This window comes from Balaenoptera borealis (assembly GCF_965194805.1).
Source record: "Balaenoptera borealis genome assembly, chromosome: 13".
Lineage (NCBI taxonomy): Eukaryota > Metazoa > Chordata > Mammalia > Artiodactyla > Balaenopteridae > Balaenoptera > Balaenoptera borealis.
In genome coordinates, this window is record NC_138870.1 from 80,204,385 (window position 1) to 80,228,653 (window position 24,269).

Sequence of the window (24,269 nt, forward strand, 5' to 3'; positions counted from 1 at the left end):
ACGTATGCAAAACATGAGATGTTAACTCTTAGAAGAGATATTACCACAAGTATAATCAAACTCACTACCTACTTCACCCACAGCCTTCATAATCCAACACAGGCATTCTTGCATGGCCACGTATCTGCTATCACCACCATTACTGAGTATTTCCTGTGAGCCAGCCACTGGGCTTAGAACAGTACGTGTACTACACCATTTATTCTTCACAGTAACCCCTGAGTTAGGTATGTCTATCATTTCCATTTTATAGCTGAGGAAACTGAGGCTTAGATCTGTTAACTAACTTGCTTAAAGACTTATACCTAGTTAACGGAGGGGGGGTGGGTGGTGGCAGGACAAACAACTGATAATCAGCTTTAAACCATGATACCACCAAGCTATTAAAAACTGGGCCTAATAAAGACGGTTAAAAATCAACCTTGGTATCAAGTCTTAATGTGGTATGTTTCCTGGCTAGAGTAAAATTCATATAAATGGTATTTTATAGTAACATCATAACAACTTACATCTTTAAAGCTCTTCTGTATACTTTATGATTTTTAGTATCATCACTATAGGCAGTAGAAATGAGATATACAAACCCTGAGGAGTCAGATTCCATGAGTAAGGTCAAACAGCTTTTAAGTATCTTAGCTGGGATCAAAATCACATTCTATTGACCCCAAGTCCAGCTATTTTCTGCTATATTATCCTATGAATAATATTCAGAAACCAATGATAAGTTAGTTACATTTGCTAGCTATACTATGATTGGAATTCTTAAGCACATTTCAAATCACTTGAGGATCCCAAGATACAAATTCCTATTATTTTGCAAAATATAAGCAAAATAATTTGGATCCTGTGGAATGTCACAACACATTATGGACAGTTATCTTGCTTACTTCCTTTTCTTGAAATTCAACCACATATATGAGTCCATGGACAAGCCTTAAAATATTAAATAATAGAAAAATAAGGAAAAAATTTTATGTGGCAAGGTAGCCTTCAGAAGAAAAACTGTAAAAAGAATAATGTTTCATAGATTCAAAAACTTATAATAATGATGTTATAATAACAAAGCAAATACAAAATAGTAGTTTTCTACCATATATAAACAACATTTTCCAGGGAATATAAGATCTTGGTCACCAAAATCATCTCCCTACCAGTTTACTAGACTGTCTACTACTAAGAGATTTCAAAATCAAAAAATATAAACAAGTAAATGAGCTTTTCAAAGGGAAAATCCAAAAGATTATAACTGTAATTCTAAGAAGTAAGCTGTACACATCAAAAATTTTGTTTCTGTTCTCTGGCATTCAGAAGAATTTAGATATTTGAAGTAAGAAATGTATTGATTTACTCAATGAATACAGAAGTGTTTCTTTGAAGGTTTTCATAATACTGTGGTCAGGCAGAATTTTAAAAGGTCTTCTTCCCTAGATGTCTATTTTCTTTTCTTTTTTTTTTTTAAGCAATCCAAGAGTCCATAAAGCTCATCTCTAGAAACAGAAAATACATTACCTAAGACCACTGTACACTGTCAATGGGGTATTTGTAACTAGTTCCCAAAATACATTCAACACTGGAATCATCATTAAAAGAACTATGTATAATATAGCAGAAAGAAGAAACAGTTTGTACATAAAAAAAAAAAAAGAGCAAACTCTACTTTTCAACTTCTAGTTGCGCTTTTTCAGCTTGGCTTCTTAAATTTCGGCATTCCTGTTTTAACCTCTCCACCATTTCCTTCAGTGTTTGGTTTGAATTCAGCAACTCATTCTCTGACTGTGCAAGTGAGGTCACTTGGATCTGCAAACTACTGATTTGCTTAAAAGAGAAGAAAGAAGAGAAACATAAGGCCACTAAACAAATGCAATAGAATATAAGAGACACAGAGGACACTAAGCATCTTCCCTCACAAATGCCACACCCAACTGATGTGCCCTTCAGGACACCCTGGAATGAAATTATAAAAAGCACCAGCATTAGAGAAATGCAAATCAAAACTACAATGCGGTATCATCTCACACCGGTCAGAATGGCCATCATCAAAAAATCTACAAACAATAAATGCTGGAGAGAGTGTGGAGAAAAGGGAACCCTCATACAGTGTTGGTGGGAATGTAAATTGATACAGCTACTATGGAGAACAGTAGGGAGGTTCCTTAAAAAACTAAAAATAGAACTACCATACGTCCCAGCAATCCCACTACTGGGCATATACCCTGAGAAAACCATAATTCAAAAAGAGTCATGTACCACTATGTTCATTGCAGCACTATTTACAATAGCCAGGACATGGAAGCAACCTAAGTGTCCATCGACAGATGAGTGGATAAAGAAGATGTGGCACATATATACAATGGAATATTCCTCAGACATAAAAAGAAAGGAAACTGAGTTATTGGTAGTGAGGTGGATGGACCTAGAGTCTGTCATACAGAGTGAAGTAAGTCAGAAAGAGAAAAACAAATACCGTATGCTAACACATATATATGGAATCTAAAAGGAAAAAAAAAATGGTCATGAAGAACCTAGGGGCAAGACGGGAATAAAGACGCAGACCTACTAGAGAATGGACTTGAGGACACGGGGAGGGGGAAGGGTAAGCTGGGACGAAGTGAGAGAGTGGCATGGACATATATACACTACCAAATGTAAAATAGATAGCTAGTGGGAAGCAGCCGCATAGCACAGGGAGATCAGCCTGGTGCTCTGTGACCACCTAGAGGGGTGGGATAGGGAGGGTGGGAGGGAGATGCAAGAGGGAGGGGATATAGTATATACGTATATTTATAACTGATTCATTTTGTTATAAAGCAGAAACTAACACACCATTGTAAAGCAATTATACTCCAATAAAAACGTTAAAAAAAAAAAAAAGGCAGCAGCATTAGGATCATATCTTAATATAAGCAGAGACCATCAAGAACCCTATTCCTCAATCTGCCACTGAGTCCTCTCTCTTCTTCCCCAAATAAGCAGGCCAGAAGAGGTACCAGAAATGGGGAGAAGTGTCATTAGAAGGAGAGCAGGGAGGTGAGCAAAGAGAATCCAAATATTAGAGTCTCCTAGCCTCCGAGGAAAGAACAGATTTTAAAAGGTAAGCTGGGAAAGCTCCTAAGAAAATCCATTCTCCCACTCCCACAACCTTGTGATTAGCACTCCTTCCAAGGGTTCTGCTCTCTGAATAGTCAGGAATCATAAATGCAGGAAGGATCATTCTCACATTGTTTTTGAGTAGTTTTTAAGCATTTTATACAGTGTTGGGCAGAAGAAAGATGCTCTGAGAAACCTAATGAATGGTAGGGATTCCTTGGCCTCTAGAACCATTTATCAAACTGTGAAATGTCACTCAGGCTTCTTCTCCATCCCAGTTTACCTTTATCTGGGAGTACTTTTTCTCATGAAAAGTAGCTAATTATCTAGTTACAGATTAACAGGCTAGGAGATTCACATTGCTCTTAAGTCTTATCCAAATAATTCATTTGGGACATATTTACACCTAATTCTTGCAAAAGCCATTTTACCAATTAATAAACAAGTATTCATTTTTCTTTCACATTCTTCTACCTCTCTAAGCCATTCTCTTGAGAGAAGTTTGGAGGCAGAGAGTCAAGTGACTTCAGATCAAAAGAATCCATTACAAGACCCAAGAGCCAAAAGAAACCAGATTCTTTATGCAATAAATGGGAAATAATTCCATTACTTCCTGATGGTAGCAAAGCCACATACAGAACTGTATAGGTCCAAAGAGCAACTGTCAGAAGAATAAAGTAAAAAGGTATGTCTCATTTCTATTTTAGAATGAATTTCTCCATGAAGAACTATTCAGTATTTTTAACTGGAGCTGTAAATATAAAACCTGTATTACAGCTGGCTGAACAAGCAACTTTCAAAGAGCTTAATACTTCTCCATATCTACAGGATGACAGAAAGCCCAATGTCAATGAGACTAGATAACTTCTCTCAGAGTATCACACATTATGCCCTCCTACTTGAGACTTAGAAACCATAACTATACATGCAAAGCAATGCCAGCTAGCATGCAAGCATAAATCCTAAAAATGGAATTTTCACTCCTCATAATTTGTTTTGCCCATATAAATCTTTCCTGAACTCAAACACCTTTAATTAAAATATGACTTTCCTTCCATAAATACAACTCTTAGATTTCATAGGGATATAATAAAAAATAGCTCATGGAATAAGAAATGCAAAGTTACAAGTCAATCACACAAGTAATTCAAAATACTGCCCTTTAAACTATAATTTTAAAAAATATCATCATGAGCCACAGCATATAAATATCTTAAGAAAAACAAAAGAAAAACAAAAGAAGCTTACTAAACAAGAGCTTAAAGAGGTCTAAACACTTTATCTTTACATATCAACCTCATCAATTCATTATCAATAGGAGTGATATTTTCAGAATATTTATATATAAACTTCCAATAAAGATTCAAAAACACAGATTTAAAGAAGCACTTAAAAAAATAAAAGCAAAATGTTTGCTAAAATAATACCTGTTTCAGGTCAGAATTTTCATTTTTTTCTTTCTCTGCATTTTCAATATTCACAATTTGTTGTTGAAGTTTTAACCTAAAAATCACAACCCAACAAAAGACATTATTAAAAATCCACAGTTCATATATTTCACTGAATTAGACAATCATATTATTGAGTGCCCATATTGACACAAGGCACTGTGCTATATAAAGCGGTAGATTCGAAGGCAAAGATTTTGACTTCAGGCAACTAAGCTGTGTCCACATATAATTAAAATGTAACAAATTTCTGCTTCTGCTATGGAAAAATCTACAAACTATGGGCATAGAGAAGATGAGAAATCAAGTCTATCTAGAAGGATGAGAGATTACTACATGGAGATAAAGCTCTGGTGGGTAGGATCTTGACAAACACAGGGAACAGCCTGAACAAATGGCTTTGGTGGAAGAGTGCCTAGTGGGTCAGTAAGGCAGGAGAAAGGAGTCCAGTTTAGAAGAAGCCATCTTATAGCCATACAGTATTTCACAATTTACAAAATGCTTTCAGATATACTGCTACCTCACCTTCACTCTACTGGGTTATAGAGCTCCTAAATGTATCCTAAATGCCTACCATGATGTCTATAGTATAGCAGGCATTTAATTAAGGTTGGCCAATTGTAGTAATTTCTCATAATAGTTGTATGGAAGTAAGCAGAGTCATCTTTATAATTCCAGATAATACAGAAAAAGAGGTTGAGGCTTAGCAAAGTTAGGCCCAAATCACACAGCTACCAAGTAGCCAAATCAAGATGAGACCCAGGTCTTCTCACACCCAAGTAAGTATCTCTGTCTCCCACTTCATTATGCCGTAATTATACTGATTTTAAATTCAGAATTTAAAAGAAAACTATCTAGTACAGACACCATGCTGTATTCTATAAAATATATTATGAGTTTTCATCCCTGAGATGAATGCACACTTACACAATTTGTGTCCTTTTCAAAACGAATGATACATTCTCAGCCAAAACCTTAAAACACAGCATATCCCTGGTGACCAAGGGACTAACTAACCTCATGAGAAAGACTATACACTAATTAGCTTGACAGGATAAGCCCTCAACCTTCCCTTTTAAAAATCCTTCATTTACCTCAAATATAATTTGTTTGGCACGTACTAGTTATAGTTTAGCGTTACTAGCATGCCTTTTCAACCCAATTAGAAATGTTTCTTGGAAAGACAATATTCTCAAAGGCCTAGGGCTGTGCTTTAAACACTAATACCCTGAGAAAACCATAATTCAAAAAGAGACATGCACCACAATGTTCATTGCAGCACTATTTATAATAGCCAGGACATGGAACCAACCTAAATGACCACCGACAGATGAACGGATAAAGAAGACGTGGCACATATACACAATGGAATATTACTCAGCCATAAAAAGAAACGAAATTGAGTTATTTGTAGTGAGGGATGGACCTAGAGTCTGTCACACAGAGTGAAGTCAGAAAGAGAAAAACAAATGCGGTATGCTAATGCATATATATGGAATCTAAAAAAAAAGGTACTGATGAACCTAGTTGTGGGGCAGGAATAAAGAGGTAGACATAGAGAACAGACTTGATGACATGGGGTGGGAGGGCAAAGCTGGGGCGAAGTGAGAGTAACATTGACATATATACAGTACTGAATGCAAAATAGTTGGCTGGTGCGAAACAGCAGCATAGCACAGGGAGATCGGCTCGGTGCTTTGCAATGACCTAGAAGGGTGGGACAGGGAGGATGGGAGGGAGGCTCAAGAGGGAGGGGATATGGGGACATGTGTATGCATATGGCTGATTCGCTTTGTTGTGCAACAGAAACTAACACGGTATTGTGAAGCAATTATACTCCAATAAAGATCTATTAAAAAAAAATTCAGTAAGTATCTGTTGATGGACTGAATGAACCAACCCAAATCCTGGATTAGACATTTAAATGCACAAGGTGGTCGGACAATATGATATGGAAGAAACCATAAAATACACTGCTCCTGAGATATTTACATACAAACGCCAGAAACAATGGACCTAAAGGAAGAGGGCCAGTCTTGCTCTTCCTGTGCTCCTTTGACAGTACCAGTCATACTCTTTTTTTTTTTTTCCTTTTTTTTTTTTTTCACACACACACACTGTATTTTATTTTTACAAGAGATAAATCGACTGACACCAAGCATTGTACATGGATGACCACAACAAAAGCAACAATGATTGCAATTACGAAACATGAAACACACTCATACTATGTCATAATATTGACATTCAGTCCAGTAATCCTCCACTGTAACAGCTCCTTTACTTTGCAGTGAAAATTGATTTGTATATTCTTTGCCTCTGAGTCCTTGTGGAATTTTTTTTTTTTTTTTTAAATTCAGACAGAAAGTCACAAAAATTATACTCATCCTCATCAGTTCACTCAGTCCCATGTAATTAATTTTTTTTTTTCATCTTGATCTTTTGTTAGCACTTTTATGAGTTCATCAGTTTTTCATTAGAGTTCTGAAAATGCTTATTCATTCAGTTCAGCAGTACAGTCCGTTACCAGAAACCTGTGCTTGTCAGAGTCTTTTCCATGTATTTCTTGAAGATGAAACCCTTTTATAGGAACATATTTGCAAAATCATCAGAGTACACCCAGAACTGTCTGTAAATGACAAAAGACTTAAAATTGACCACGGTTAAAGATTTGATGACAGTTCATAATAATGCAGTTGACAAGAAAATTAGTTATTTCTGAGATATACATTTTAAAGTAATAACTAGGATTATTACTTATAACATTATACCAGAACATATAAGATTTTTAGAAATTTCATGTAATGTCTGAAACATTTATATTAACATATTTCCATACATATTTCCATACAAGTACAAATATAAGATTTTTAGAAATTTCATGTAATGTCTGAAACATTTATATTAACATATTTCCATACATATTTCCATACAAATACAAATATGATTTTTAGAAATTTCATGTAATGTCTGAAACATTTATATTAACATATTTCCATACATATTTCCACACAAATACCAATATAAGATTTTTAGAAATTTCATGTAATGTCTGAAACATTTATATTAACATATTTCCATACAAATAACCCAATGAAAGTTTAGTATTAGTTGTTTTGTTTGTTTTTTTATACTGCAGGTTCTTATTAGGCATCAGTTTTATACACATCAGTGTATACCTGTCAATCCCAATCGCCCAATTCAGCACACCACCATCCCCACCCCACCGAAGTTTTCCCCCCTTGGTGTCCATATGTCCATTCTCTACATCTGTGTCTCAACTTCTGCCCTGCAAACCGGCTCATCTGTACCATTTTTCTAGGTTCCGCATACATGCATTAATATACGATATTTGTTTTTCTCTTTCTGACTTACTTCACTCTGTATGACAGTCTCTAGATCCATCCACGTCTCAACAAATGACTCAATTTCGTTCCTTTTTATGGCTGAGTAATATTCCATTGTATATATGTACCACATCTTCTTTATCCATTCGTCTATCGACGGGCATTTAGGTTGCTTCCATGACCTGGCTATTGTAAATAGTGCTGCAGTGAACATTCGGGTGCATGTGTCTTTTTGAATTACGGTTTTCTCTGGGTATATGCCCAGTAGTGGGATTGCTGGGTCATATGGTAATTCTATTTTTAGTTTTTTAAGGAACCTCCATATTGTTCTCCATAGTGGCTGTATCAATTTACATTCCCACCAACAGTGCAAGAGGGTTCCCTTTTCACCACACCCTCTCCAGCATTTGTTGTTTGTAGATTTTCTGATGATGCCCATTCTAACAGGAGTGAGGTGATACCTCATTGTAGTTTTGATTTGCATTTCTCTAATAATTAGTGATGTTGAGCATCTTTTCATGTGCTTCGAGGCCGTCTGTATGTCTTCTTTGGAGAAATGTCTATTTAGGTCTTCTGCCCATTTTTGGATTGGGGTGTTTGTTTCTTTGATATTGAGCTGAATGAGCTGTTTATATATTTTGGAGATTAATCCTTTGTCCGTTGATTCATTTGCAAATATTTTCTCCCATTCTGAGGGTTGTCTTTTCGTCTTGTTTATGGTTTCCTTTGCTGTGCAAAAGCTTTGAAGTTTCATTAGGTCCCACTTGTTTATTTTTGTTTTTATTTCCATTACTCTAGGAGGTGGATCAAAAAAGATCTTGCTGTGATTTATGTCAAAGAGTGTTCTTCCTATGTTTTCCTCTAAGAGTTTTATAGTGTCCAGTCTTATATTTAGGTCTCTAATCCATTTTGAGTTTATTTTTGTGTATGGTGTTAGGGAGTATTCTAATTTCATTCTTTTACATGTAGCTGTCCAGTTTTCCCAGCACCACTTATTGAAGAGACTGTCTTTTCTCCATTGTATACCTTTGCCTCCTTTGTCATAGATTAGTTGACCATAGGTGCGTGGGTTAATCTCTGGGCTTTCTATCTTGTTCCATTGATCTATGTTTCTGTTTTTGTGCCAGTACCATATTGTCTTGATTACTGTAGCTTTGTAGTATAGTCTGAAGTCAGGGAGTCTGATTCCTCCAGCTCCATTTTTTTGCCTCAAGACTGCTTTGGCTATTCAGGGTCTTTTGTGTCTCCATACAAATTTTAAGATGATTTGTTCTAGCTCCGTAAAAAATGCCATTGGTAATTTGATAGGGATTGCATTGAATCTGTAGATTGCTTTGGGTAGTATACTCATTTTCACAATGTTGATTCTTCCAATCCAAGAACATGGTATAGCTCTCCATCTGTTGGTATCATCTTTAATTTCTTTCATCAGTGTCTTATAGTTTTCTGCATACAGGTCTTTTGTCTCCCTAGGTAGGTTTATTCCTAGGTATTTTATTCTTTTTGTTGCAATGGTAAATGGGAGTGTTTCCATAATTTCTCTTTCAGATTTTTCATCATTAGTGTATAGGAATGCAAGAGATTTCTGTGCATTAATTTTGTATCCTGCAACTTTACCATATTCATTAATTAGCTCTAGCAGTTTTCTGGTGGCAGTTTTAGGATTCTCTATGTATAGTATCATGTCATCCGCAAACAGTGACGGTTTTACTTCTTCTTTTCCAATTTGTATTCCTTTTATTTCTTTTTCTTCTCTGATTGCCGTGGCTAGGACTTCCAAAACTATGTTGAATAATAGTGGTGAGAGTGGACATCCTTGTCTCGTTCCTGATCTTAGAGGAAATGCTTTCAGTTTTTCACCATTGAGAATGATGTTTGCTGTGGGCTTGTCATATATGGCCTTTATTATGTTGAGGTAGGTTCCCTCTATGCCCACTTTCTGGAGAGTTTTTATCAGAAATGGGTGTTGAATTTTGTCAAAAGCTTTTTCTGCATCTATTGAGATGATCATATGGTTTTTCTTCTTCAATTTGTTAATATGGTGTATCACATTGATTGATTTGCGTATATTGAAGAATCCTTGCATCCCTGGGATAAATCCCACTTGATCGTGGTGTATGATCCTTTTAATGTGTTGTTGGATTCTGTTTGCTAATATTTTGTTGAGGATTTTTGCATCTATATTCATCAGTGATATTGGTCTGTAATTTTCTTTTTTTGTAGTGTCTTTGTCTGGTTTTGGTATCAGGGTGATGGTGGCCTCATAGAATGAGTTTGGGAGTGTTCCTTCCTCTGCAATTTTTTGGAAGAGTTTGAGAAGGATGGGTGTTAGCTCTTCTCTAAATGTTTGATAGAATTCACCTGTGAAGCCATCTGGTCCTGGACTTTTGTTTGTTGGAAGATTTTTAATCACAGTTTCAATTTCATTACTTGTGATTGGTCTGTTCATATTTTCTATTTCTTCCTGGTTCAGTCTTGGAAGGTTATACCTTTCTAAGAATTTGTCCATTTCTTCCAGGTTGTCCATTTTATTGGCATAAAGTTGCTTGTAGTAGTCTCTTAGGATGCTTTGTATTTCTGCAGTGTCTGTTGTAACTTCTCCTTTTTCATTTCTGATTTTATTGATTTGAGTCCTCTCCCTCTTTTTCTTGATGAGTCTGGCTAATGGCTTATCAATTTTGTTTATATTCTCAAAGAACCAACTTTTAGTTTTATTGATCTTTGCTATTGTTTTCTTTGTTTCTATTTCATTTATTTCTGCTCTGATCTTTATGATTTCTTTCCTTCTGCTAACTTTGGGTTTTGTTTGTTCTTCTTTCTCTAGTTTCTTTAGGGGTAAGGTTAGATTGTTTACTTGAGCTTTTTCTTGTTTCTTTAGGTAGGCTTGTATAGCTATAAACTTCCCTCTTAGAACTGCTTTTGCTGCATCCCATAGGTTTTGGGTCGTCGTGTTTTCATTGTCATTTATCTCTAGGTATTTTTTGATTTCCTCTTTGATTTCTTCAGTGATCTCTTGGTTATTTAGTAACGTATTGTTTAGCCTCCATGTGTTTGTCCTTTTTACGTTTTTTTCCCTGTAATTCATTTCTAATCTCATAGCGTTGTGGTCAGAAAAGATGCTTGATATGATTTCAATTTTCTTAAATTTACTGAGGCTTGATTTGTGACCCAAGATGTGATCTATCTTGGAGAATGTTCCATGCGCACTTGAGAAGAACGTGTAATCTGCTGTTTTTGGATGGAATGTCCGATATATATCAATTAAATCTATCTGGTCTATTGTGTCATTTAAAGCTTCTGTTTCCTTATTTATTTTCATTTTGGATGATCTGTCCATTGGTGTAAGTGAGGTGTTAAAGTCCCCCACTATTATTGTGTTACTGTCGATTTCCTCTTTTATAGCTGTTAGCAGTTGCCTTATGTATTGAGGTGCTCCTATGTTGGGTACATATATATTTATAATTGTTATATCTTCTTCTTGGATTGATCCCTGGATCATTATGTAGTGTCCTTCCTTGTCTCTTGTAACATTCTTTATTTTAAAGTCTATTTTATCTGATATGAGTATAGCTACTCCAGCTTTCTTTTGATTTCCATTTGCATGGAATATCTTTTTCCATCCCCTCACTTTCAGTCTGTATGTGTCCCTAGGTCTAAAGTGGGTCTCTTGTAGACAGCATATATATGGGTCTTGTTTTTGTATCCATTCAGCCAGTCTATGTCTTTTGGTTGGGGCATTTAATCCATTCACGTTTAAGGTAATAATCGATATGTATGTTCCTATGACCATTTTCTTAATTGTTTTGGGTTTGTTTTTGTAGGTCCTTTTCTTCTCTTGTGTTTCCCACTTAGAGAAGTTCCTTTAGCATTTGTTGTAGAGCTGGTTTGGTGGTGCTGAATTCTCTTAGCTTTTGCTTGTCTGTAAAGCTTTTGATTTCTCCATCAAATCTAAATGAGATCCTTGCCGGGTAGAGTAATCTTGGTTGTAGGTTCTTCCCTTTCATCACTTTAAGTATATCAGGCCACTCCCTTCTGGCTTGCAGAGTTTCTGCTGAGAAATCAGCTGTTAACCTTATGGGAGTTCCCTTGTATGTTATTTGTCGTTTTTCCCTTGCTGCTTTCAATAATTTTTCTTTGTCTTTAATTTTTGCCACTTTGATTACTATGTGTCTCGGCGTGTTTCTCCTTGGGTTTATCCTGTATGGGACTCTCTGCGCTTCCTGGACTTGGGTGGCTATTTCCTTTCCCATGTTAGGGAAGTTTTCGACTATAATCTCTTCAAATATTTTCTCTGGTCCTTTCTCTCTCTCTTCTCCTTCTGGGACCCCTATAATGCGAATGTTGTTGCGTTTAATGTTGTCCCAGAGGTCTCTTAGGCTGTCTTCATTTCTTTTCATTCTTTTTTCTTTAGTCTGTTCCGCAGCAGTGAATTCCATCATTCTGTCTTCCAGGTCACTTATCCGTTCTTCTGCCTCAGTTATTCTACTATTGATTCCTTCTAGTGTAGTTTTCATTTCAGTTATTGTATTGGTCATCTCTGTTTGTTTGTTCTTTAATTCTTCTAGGTCTTTGTTTATCACTTCTTGCATCTTCTCAATCTTTGCCTCCATTCTTATTCCGAGGTCCTGGATCATCTTCACTATCATTATTCTGAATTCTTTTTCTGGAAGGTTGCCTATCTCCACTTCATTTAGTTGTTTTTCTGGAGTTTTTTCTTGTTCCTTCATCTGGTACATAGCCCTCTGCCTTTTCATCTTCTCTATCTTTCTGTAACTGTGGTTTTTGGTCCACAGGCTGCAGGATTATAGTTTTTCTTGCTTCTGTTGTCTGCCCTCTGGTGGTTGAGGCTATCTAAGAGGCTTGATGGGAGGCTCTGGTGGTGGGTAGAGCTCCCAGTCATACTCTTATTCCATAATTCTAGCTATACTATTACTCCCTCAAACTTTCTGTGCATTTCTCCCTTAAATGTTTAAGGTTGTTATTAACTTGGAGCTTTTAGGTTACCGAGTTAATAAAGGTTTCTTTCTACAAAACCATGGAGATGAAAATAGGGGAGAAAACACCATGGGTCCTAGCTCCGGTCCAGAGTTAGAAAAGTTAGGCCCCAAGTATATCTTAGCTCCGGTCGAGATTTTGGATACACATGATAAATCAACAAGAAACAAGACCGAGTTATGAAAGCATTAGCGGCCTGAATACTTTCTAAATAATTATGTAGATATGAAGAGAAACAAAAATGCCCTACCTATAAAAACTGAAGCCAAAGAAACCAATGGTAAAGAGTATCTGACTATCATTAAACATGAAAGGAGTAAGTACACCATTTTGGTAGACTATAAGAGATGATCTACAAAATTTTCTTCAGTTCACTTTGCTGAAGCAGTGCTGGGTTAGAATTCATAATTGATAGGAGATTTTTGATTTTTTTAAAGAAGAAAATTAGTCCATGATTTAAGATCATTACATTTAGGATTCTAAGGGATAATTACATTTTACAAATAAAAAGTAACCTTAAAAGGGATGATCAGGGTTTAGGAATAAATTCAGTGGTCTTAAATTTCAATAACAAAAGTGTTCAAAACAGGTAGATATTACTTCACAAGACAGTGCTGAAGATTTAGGAATATAGTATCTCTTTTGATTAGAAGATTTTGAATAGTCAACGGGTGTCACAAGTCAAACGAAAATAAGTCTTAAAAGTACAAAGTACAGAAGAAGGTGCAATTAATTTTCATTAGAGGATCAGTAAAGGCTACATAAGAGAAATACAATTTGAACTGGACCTTAAAGGTAAAATAAGAGTCTGAGGCAGAGAAATTAAAGGTAGAGGTACAGAAGAGGATAACTGCTGAAGCAAGACTGGAGGAAATAAAGGGGGTGGGATTAAAAGCACTTTTACTTTGGAAGTGAAGGGAGAAAAGAATCTTAATTAAAACAGAAAGGGAGGAGAGGATGGATGAAGATGTAGAAATTCTCAAATAGTGGGAAGTTGAAAGAATTCATATCCAGGAGCCTTTGCTCAGGTACAAGTGAGAGCACAGAACAGTGGACATAGCTTCCAAGCTGAACGGCGGCAAGGGAAGCAGGCTAAGAGACTGGAAGAATTTTTTTTAAAAGTACAAGAACTACCAGTTTCATTATCTTCAGTGAGAATGGAGTGGAAAAGAGAAAAAAAATGTACGTCTTTGAAATGATTGGCTCTAAGAGATGACAAGGTCCAAAATATGGCTAAGCGAAGGGGCTTAGAATAAAGATGAAGAATGTCAGAATGAAGATAAAATGAACAAAAGGCTAAGGTGTTGGATGAGTCAACAATATCAATATTATAGTCAATTAGAATGATGGCAAAGGATAGAAAATAGAAAAAAGTTGAAACGGAAGTCAAGGTCCTCAGTGACTGTTGCAGAATATCCTGTAGATTAGTAATTGGTAGAGAAAAAGACAGGGGTAAGATGAATGCAAGGAATACCAAAGGAAAAGTCATTTTAACCAAAGTTAGTCAAACAATGGTCTGGAAGCAAGAGTGTGGTTCACAAACACTGATTTTTCTTCTTGGTCCCTAGGTTGCAGGAGAGGGGAAGGAGGAATAATTTCCACTTAAAAAGGTTGCCAGACAATATACCATCAGGACAAAGTATCAGTGAGGGGGGTGATTTAAAAACTGTGGAGATGTACAAAATTTACAGGTAATGGAACAGATTTCAGAGGCTACAGCAAAAATTGTTAAAAGGACAGCTTTAATGGGTTGCTGATGGGGAGAAATCAAAAGGTGAAGGGTAAGTTGGGGAATGAAAAACTATGAGATCAAGTACTTTATATTTTAAAAGTAATTATGGAAACAATGGAAGTATATTTGGTAGGCAAACTGGAGGGCCAAGGTACAAGAGTATGCAGCTGGGGAAAAGTTCAATGGGAAACATTTGAAATGACAGTGAGATGGAGCTGTTTCAAGTTCTCTTCAAAGTACAGGGTAGCTAATTATGCTGATTATTGCCTAGGTTTTCTATGGCAGGCAGCTGATGTGTGTCACTTCAACATTCAACAAATATTTACTGAGTACCTAGAAATGCTGAGCCCAGTCCTAAGTGTTGCAGATACGCCAGAGAATAACGGACAGAATCCTTATCTTTAAGGAACTTAGTGTGCAACAGCACTGTCTGACTGAGCTTTCTTTAATGATGGAAATGTTCTATAATTTGCACCACCCAATATGATAGCTCCTAGCTACATGTGGCTATTGTACATTTAAAATGTGGTTAGTGTGACTGAGGAACTGAACTTTTAATTTTTTTTATTTTAATTAATTTAAAATTAGATTTAAATAGCTCTATGTGGCTAGTAATGTTATATTAGGTACCAAAGTTCTAGTGTAATCTCTTGGCTTCATTTGATGTCAGTCTCAATTATCAAAAGAAAGTAATAGATAAGGCAAGCAAGAGAAGTTGTATTTGTGATTTCTCTATTGTCAAAAATCCTTAGAACAAGTTTATTGAGAAAGGCAGCTTTTATATCAACCCATTGAAAGCCAAGGTTCTTGCCGTGAGTGCTGGAAATCCACTCTGGTCATTATTTGCAAAAAGGGACCTTCCTGGGAAGATATAAGAGAATCAATGCATCAGTGGGGAACCAGAGAGCCAGAACCAGGCTAGAATAATTGGCCAGAATCACAAGCAAGGACACGTATACGAACTGTCTGGCTTTTCAAATGTTGCCATGTATTTTTCCATCTCTTACTTTGCTGTTCAAATTCTGTAAAAGAACTTGTTCAACTGGCCAAGTAGAAGTCTCCTTCTCCCTACTAAGATGATATACAATAGATAGCTCATCTCAAGATGGAGTATAATAAGTAGAGAGAAGGATATACTAAGTGACAGATAGTTTTTAAAAATGTTTCTAAAAACCTTAAGAAAAAATTAGAAAGCCACAAATGGAAAACAGAACTCTGGCTTTAACCAATGCAAAATCTTAAATGATCAAGTTCCCTTTCCTTCAGTTAGTTATTGCTGCTACTTCTCCAATACACCTCTTCCCACTTCTGATAACAAACTGCACATTACCGCCTCTCCCTCCCCAACTCCCCTTCCCCACCCCGCCCCCTACCCACTCAGAAATACGCTTAAAACCTGGTTAAAACCTGGGCCGAGTCAGAGTGCCCTATCCCCCGGCCATAGGATGGGCCCAGGGATGGGTGTGTGAACCGGACACAAAGCCTTTCTAGATTTTTCTAAGTTGAATCATCAAGTAAGAACTCTGACTTTGATCTCAAAATATAGTCTTGTCCTCACAGAGAAAGCAGTAGGAGAGAAGCAGTTACAGGAGTTAGAAAACAAGAGAGGAGGGAGATGAAAGCAGGAGGGAAGAAGCTACTCTCATGTGGCACATTTGAGTTCCTAGATCCACGCGTCCATGAGATCAGCACAATCCCTGTCCTTTCCACCATTTCCATCAGCCAATCAAGTCCCTTTTTTTTTTGCCTTAGTTGGAGCAGGGTTACTGTCATAACCAAAAGCTGATTAGATACTTTATCTTACTTAAAATCTTGTAATTTTAACATGTTTTTAATTTACAGGTAACTTTACAAATTTTACAAACGCATTTTAGAATAATGCGTTTAGAATAATCATTTTATTATTTAGGCTAGTGGTGAAGAAACCACTTGAATGAAGACAAGGGACTGGTATGTAATTAACAGTTTAAAGCATCTGCCAAATCAGTGATTAATCCTACTTATTAATCTGTTGTTTATAAATAAATGGATATTTCTGCTTTATATGCTTTAGACCTTCCATATCCTTAGCAAACCTTTTTTTCCCACAGGTAGTCTCTTTCTGACCTATCACAAATTCTAAATAAGACAAGCTGCGATTATGATTATTTTAATAACTGATCAAAATAGACCTGGCTGATGTAGCTAGACTTACAAACCAGAACTGCCATGGAATAACACCACAACTGTAGACCATTAAAAAAAATCATGCAAATTTTGCAAATTACTCCTGCTATTTTTATTTGGGTTACTATGTCCTTATTTTAAGTTGGGGTCAATTACACATTATAAATGGACATTATAAATGTCCTTATTTTAAGTTGGGGTCAATTACACATTACACATTATAAATTTGATTCCTGAAGAGGAATCAAATAAAAATTATCAAAGTGGCTAAAGGAACAGAAAATGATTTATATTAAAAAAATATATATATAGGGGCTTCCCTGATGGTGCAGTGGTTAAGGATCCGCCTGCCAATGCAGGGGACACGAGTTCAATCCCTGGCCCGGGAGGATCCCACATGCTGCGGAGCAACTAGGCCTGTGCACCACAGCTACTGAGCCTGCACTCTGGAGCCCGCGAGCCACAACTACTGAGCCTGCGTGCCTAGAGCCCGTGCTCCGCTACGGGAGAGGCCACCGCAGTGAGAGGCCCGCGTACCGCAACGGAGTAGCTCCCCCTTACCACAACTAGAGAAAGCCCTCGTGCAGCTATGAAGACCCAAAGCAGCCAAAAATAAAATAAATAAATTTATTTAAAAAAAAAAAGATGAAGGAATGAAAGCTGTTTTATATAGCAACAAAACACAAAAAATGTAAGGGTCAAGTTCATTATTGTCTTCAAGTAATGATTGCTGAACATTTTATCACTATGGCAACAGAAGCCCAAACCAGGAGAAACAGGCTTAAATTCTAAGAGAAAAGATTCTAATTGCCCAAACTGTGGGAACATAATAGGATAAAACATTATAGTGGGGTTCTTGGGGGGTGGGTCTCTCTCTCCCCTTGCTGGAGATTGTGAAGGAGAGATTAAAAATAAAACAAAAACAAAAAAAACACCTAACCTGTCCTGAACCACTAAAAAAAATGTACCCACCTAAAAGCAAAGAGCAGGACAAAACTGGCTCTCAAAATCCATAAAAGATTTAAGATTCTAGAATTGTAGTAGTTAACATTTAAATTAATAGCTCATAAAACTGGACATTTATAAACAATATATATCTCTCTGCCTGAGGTGATTCTTTCCTGAGTAATGAAAATCAAAAACCTTGTCCCAAAACATAACCTACAGCTTAATGAACATGATTTTTAAAAATAAACTGTAATCTATATAATTAGAAAGTCACTAAGATTTTAGAATTTAAAAAAGCAGATACAGGGGACTTCCAGATAGCTAAAGGTAACAGCAAATTCCTAGTTCTATGTTATATATATATGTCCTACAAAACAATACAGGAAAGCAAGATCAAATAAAGCCATACAAAAACCACATCTTTCACATAAATGGAAGACAGAAAATGCCCAAACTTCAAAATAGCTCTAAGTAAAAAGAGGAAAATAATTCTAAATCCCAGCAAGGGACCTCTTATGCTCCTGCCTAGAAGTCTTTGCAGTGAGCATGAGCTCACACTGAATGTGAAGAGACTTAACTCATCCATTAAAACAAAAAGATATCTAATTTAGATCCAAAGCAACACCCAACTATATGCTACACATGAAAGGCACACTTAAAAAGAAAGACTAACAATAAGGGGATGAACAAAAGTACACCAGGCAAACAGAAGCAAGAAAACAGGAGTAAATTAAAAAAAAAAAAAAAAGTAGAGGTCTACAAAAGACCAAGATCAAGCTTTTCAACAATGCTGGGTGCAAGAAGACACTTGAAGTGTTAAAGGTTAAGAATTTTGAACCTAGACAATTATAACCAATAAAATATCATTTAAGTTATGTGTGTAAAATAAAATTTTTCTTAGACATAAAAACTCAGAAGTTTTAGAGCAAAAAGACTTTTGGAAAACACTCTTTCAAGAAGTACACTAGTCAGATAATAAATAAAACTATGAAATCAATACAAAAATACAAGAATGAGGAAGTAACAGTAAAATGTTTGTGTTCTAAATAAGAAGAATGCGTGTGCCTATATATATATATATATATATATATATATATATATATATATTCATTCTAAAAATATCAACTCAGAAAGATAGGTGAGAACAAGGAGATAAGACCATACTCAGGTACTCAGGTAAATTTTTACTTAAGGTTATGACACAGATATTGCTAAACAATGATATACATAAAGAAAAAAATATAACTATGTGTCTTAAGTTAGGAGTAACCAAAAAAAGAGAGAGAGAAACTTAACCTATCCAATGGAGGACAGAAAAAAGATGGCAAATAAGGAAACAGAAAGCGTAGTCATTAAGAAATGTGAAGGGACTTCTCCGGTGGTCCAGTGGTAAAGAATCTGCCTTCCAATGTAGGGGATGCAGGTTTGATCCCTGGTTGAGGAACTAAGATCCCACATGCTTTGGGGCAACTAAGCCCGTGTGCCACAACTACTGAGCTCGTGCGCCTCAACTAGAGAGCCTACGTGATGCAAATTACAGAGCCCACTTGCCCTGGAGCCTGCATGCCACAACTAGAGAGAAGCCCACATGCCACAACGAAGAGCCCACACATCACAACCAAAAAGATCCCGCATGCCATGACCAAGACCTGACACAGCCAAAAAAATAAATAAATAAAATAAATAAATAAGTAGTAGTTAAAAAAAAAAGTGAAAAAAGATAACTAAATCCTAATGGTAAAGTAATTACAAGAATGTAAATGAGTTAACATACTGCTCAAGAAACTATCATTCAAATTGTATTTTTAAAAGGTATTGTAATATTTTGTCTATAACAGACACGGTTAAAATAAAATAGATAAAGCTGAAAATAAAGTGAAAAGATGTACCACAAATATGAGCAAAAGGAAAGAAACAGTAGCAATGTTAATATTAGCCCATATAAAATTCAAGATAAAATGTTAAAGGAAAAATAACAAGTAACCATGAATATATATGTACCTAAAAAAAATCCATAGCAACAGCTGTCAGAAATCTATGAAAAAAATAAATCAACAATTGTAAAATAAAACAGGAGTAATAATAATATCAAACAAGGTGGAATTCAAGCAAAAAAAAATAAATGACAAAAAGAAAAGTGCTTTTAAATGCTAAAAGCCATAATTCATAATTAAAGTATAACTGTTATGATTATCTATATACCAAATAATATAGCAATCACCTATGAAGCAAAAATATTACAAGAAATTTAAGGAGTCATAGATAGAAACACACTAACGTAATAATAGGAGACTTTAATATATCACTCTTTGTACAAGACAAATGAAGTGGACAAAAAAATAAAAGTATACAGAAGACCTGAACATCATAGTTAATAAGGTAGATCTTATGGATGTATATTTCAAACTTTACACTCATAATTGAGCACTTTCTTTACTAGTCCTTATGTAACACTCATAAAAATCGATCATGTATTACAGGTCTGAGACTAAGATAAGGCAAGTGAGGTGCCCAGAGTGAAAAATTTAAGGAGACTCAACCTAGGTTTCCTGTAAGTCCAATGTCAACACATAAGAGTGAGTACCTCCTTAAATTTTGCACCCTGGGTGCCTCACTGGCTTTACCATAGTCCTGGCCTTGATATATTGGGTCACAAGGAAAACATTAGAGTGTTCCATAAAGCAGAAATAACAGAATCAATACCCTGATCACAATGCAATAAAACTAAAATTTAACAACAAAATAAACAAGAAAGCCCTATCACCTGGAAATTCAAAAACCTTCAATCACTTACATGTGATTGTATTTGGAGACAAGGTCTTTAAAGAGGTAACAAGGTTAAATGAGGTTATATGGGTGGGTCCTAATCCTATGACTGGTGTCCTTATAAGAGGGAGAGGTACCAGGGATACATGTGCACAGAGGAAAGCCCCTGTGAGGACACAGTAAGAAGGCAACCAATCTGCAAGCCAAGGAGACAGGCCTCAGGAGAAACCAAATCTGCTAACACATTGAGCTCCGAGGCTTTTAGCCTCCAGAACTGTAAGCAACTTAATTTCTGTTGTTTAAACTACCCTGTCTATGGTATTTTGTTGTGGCAGCCCTAAAAAACTATTAGTTTCATCTTCTATTAAACAACTATACCTTCTATTGCTTCTTGGGTGAAAAGGAAGATGCAAATTGAAATTAGGGAATTTCTAAAAAATAATGATAATTAAAACACTGCATATCATAATCTATATGATACATTTAAAAAGCAGTGATAAGAAAATTCTCAGCATGATACTTTTACCAATAAAAATGAAAGAATGAACATTAGTTGAATTAAATTCCCAACTCAAAAAATTATACTCCAATAAAGATCTATTGAAAAAAATACTATCAAAAAAATAAAATAAAACCTACTTAAATCCTCAAAAAAAACCTACCAAAACCAAAAAATGAACAAGTAAACTAAAAGAAAGTACAACATATACAACATGATGTTAGAAAACTAAGAACCCACAAAGCAGCTAGTAGAAAATACGTGACTTCCATAAGGTCATAGGATTCAAGGTCAATACATAAAAATCAACTGTATTTCTTAAATATTTTTTATTTCTTTAATGTTATATCTATTTTATTTATTTTATTTTTGGCTGCATTGGGTCTTTGTTACTGTGCACGGGCTTTCTCTAGTTGCAGCAAGCGGGGGCCACTCCTCGTTGCAGTGTACGGGCTTCTCATTGCAGTGGCCTCTCCCGTTGCAGAGCACAGGCTCTAGGAGTGCAGGCTTCAGTAGTTGTGGCACACAGGCTCAATAGTTGTGGCTCACGGGCTCTAGAGCACAGGCTCAGTAGTTGTGGCACACAGGCTTAGTTGCTCTGCGGCATGTGGGATCTTCCTGGACCAGGGCTCGAACCCATGTCCCCTGTGTTGGCAGGTGGATTCTTAACCACTGTGCCACCAGGGAAGCCCCTCAACTATATTTCTATATGTCAGCAATAAACAATTAGAAAGTAAAATTTTAAAACATAACTCCACTTATAATCACATAAAAATGCTTAGAATTATAATGTAACACAATATGAGCATGATATATACAATGAACACTACAAAACTCTGATGACAGAAATTAAAGATGTCCCGAATACATGGAGAGATAGGCCATATTCATGGATTGGATAGACTCAATACTGTTGAGATGACAAATCTTCTCAAACTGAGCTACAGATTCAGTGCAATCCCAATCAAAATCTTAAGCCTTTTTGAAAATGGTGATAAGCTGATTTTAAAATTTACAAGGAAAGGCAAAGGACCTAGAAGAGCCAAAACAATCTTGCCAAAAAAGAACAAGGTAGAAGACTTGCACTACCTGAATCAAACTTACTATGAAGCTACAGTAGTCAAGAGAGTGTGATACTGGTGTCAAGACAGACATACAGATAAATGGAATAGAACAGAGTCCAGAAACAGACACACTCACATATGGCCAACTGAAACCAACAAAGGTATCAAAATAATTCAGACATGGAGATCTGGGTGAAAATTATATGGGACTACTCTGTCCTAGTTTTGCAATGTTTTGTTGGCTATGAGATTATTTCAAAATGAAGTTTAAAAAAAATATATGCATATATAACCTAATACTCTGAAGTTCCCTCCTGGCCGACTCTTCTGCCATCTGTGAAGCTCGCAATCTCTCTTCACACTGTTCCTTTTCAGATTGCCTCCTGACATCATGTTCCACTTTCATTTTCTCTAAATCCGCTAATCTGCTCTCAAGTTCTAGCCTAAAACAACAGATGATAATTATATTACAAGAACTATAATAAGGATGATATGACAGCAAAATGTTTTCATTTGCAAGGAGATTTAACACAAAATAAGGTAATTAGGTACTTACTTTTCATCTTGTAATACCACAAGTTTTTGGTAACCTTCTTCTTTGGCAGCTTGTACTTTACGTATTAATTCACGGTCCTTTTCTACTAAAAGCACTTTGTGGTGTTCAACAGCTGATGTGAGAATTTCATTGTCTGACTGTAATCCTAGTATTTTTTTTTAAAGGAGAAAACTGTACTGTATTCAATGTTATTAAGAAGAAAAATTGCAATTAACAGCAAATATTCATAAGCTGATTAAGACGAAAGAATATAGAAAGTAAGTCTCTCCAGATACACATCTCAAAGATCTTTACTTTGTTGATAAACTTTTCTTAACGAAAAAGACTACTACTCAGACTTAATTTGTCATTTTATTAAGCACTCACACAAAAAAGCTTCAATAAAAGGTTATATACATTTATTCATTTGGATCTTGAGAGCTGGGGACATCAACCTGGGTAATATCGAAAGAGGTTTAAATACTTAACTTCTAAAAGGGTTCTGTAACCTAAATCCCACAGACAGCATCATCATAAAGCTAGCTGGAAAGCAGAGTGAATAAAATCATAGAAGCTTTTGAAACCTATCAGAACTGTTAGATATCTAATACAAATTGGACACTTTCAAGTTTGTCCAATGAATTCACAAATTTTCCTCCTAATGAAATGACAAGTATTTTGCATATGGAATAACTAAAACAAATTCATATCTAGCTGAAAGTTTAAAAAGAATGCAAAACTGGATCTCAAACTCTTTAAGTTCCAAAGAAAATTTGCTCCCTAACTCTATGAAAATCCATGAGTCAACATCAAGTAGAAATTAATAATGAAAATAGTCATTCATCATAAGCTCTGTCTGAAACTGAAACTAGAGGCCAGTTCAACTAAAGACCAACTTGATGACAGCTGCAGGTCCAGGCAGCTTATTTAAGTACTTAAGAAAAGTCAGAAATAATATACTTTCTGAGAAATCTTGATGAGAAGAACATTCTAAGACTAAATTGGAGTTTAAAAATAAGCTTAGGCTGAACTAGGCCCAATAACTGGCCTAGGGTCTACATAAAAAAAATTTTAAACTTAAAAATTGGGCCTGGAACCCACCTATACATTCTTTAGATGTTAAATGGTCTGATATTAATAATCACATGATCTAAACAGATTTTAAGTTATATACCCAGGAAGTATGGAATCCTATCTGTAAAGTTTCACTTAATTTATGTATTAATCAAATAACTATGATATAACCATAAAATTGTTTTTTTTAAAGTTACACCACAGAATGAACATTTAACATACAAATAAAAACAATACATATGTGCTCTAAAATTAAAATTCAATTAAGCTTAAAATTGGAAATAAAAATTGAGTTTGATCTATTTTAGTAATTTGAGTTTATATGTGAAAGTAACAGTAAAAAGCATGGGAAATCATATATTACCATCCAGTTCACTTTGAATTTTATTCCTTTCTCTTTCTAGCTCACTCTTAGCTCTTGCTGCCTCCAGTTTGATGTCTGTTATTTCTAGTTTGTTTGAATGTTTAAGTTCTTTTACCTGTTGATAATTAGAAATTGAAATTACTATTGGTCATTTTCTTGCCACTAAATGCTAACCCAAAAACATCAGTAGAAATGAGAAAACACTTTGGTAGCAGAGTATAGAGTATAAGCACCTTCCAGCAGG

General features: G+C 35.6%; 1 protein-coding gene across 11 annotated transcripts in view; it reads right to left on the minus strand.

Annotated features, from left to right (window-relative positions):
- Positions 1–24,269, minus strand: part of CEP83 (centrosomal protein 83) — a 129,228-nt gene that overhangs the window by 18,697 nt on the left and 86,262 nt on the right. For all 11 annotated transcript variants that reach the window (XR_014233321.1, XM_082350426.1, XM_082350427.1 and 8 more), the window contains 5 exons: positions 24,026–24,140; positions 22,609–22,753; positions 22,346–22,495; positions 4,515–4,590; positions 1,658–1,815 (listed from right to left, as the gene is read on the minus strand). Coding sequence is in view for 10 of the 11 variants with exons in the window: in XM_082350426.1 (XP_082206552.1) it covers positions 1,658–1,815; positions 4,515–4,590; positions 22,346–22,495; positions 22,609–22,753; positions 24,026–24,140 (644 nt within the window). In the remaining variant the exon portion in view is untranslated. The remainder of the gene's footprint in view (positions 1–1,657; positions 1,816–4,514; positions 4,591–22,345; positions 22,496–22,608; positions 22,754–24,025; positions 24,141–24,269) is intronic.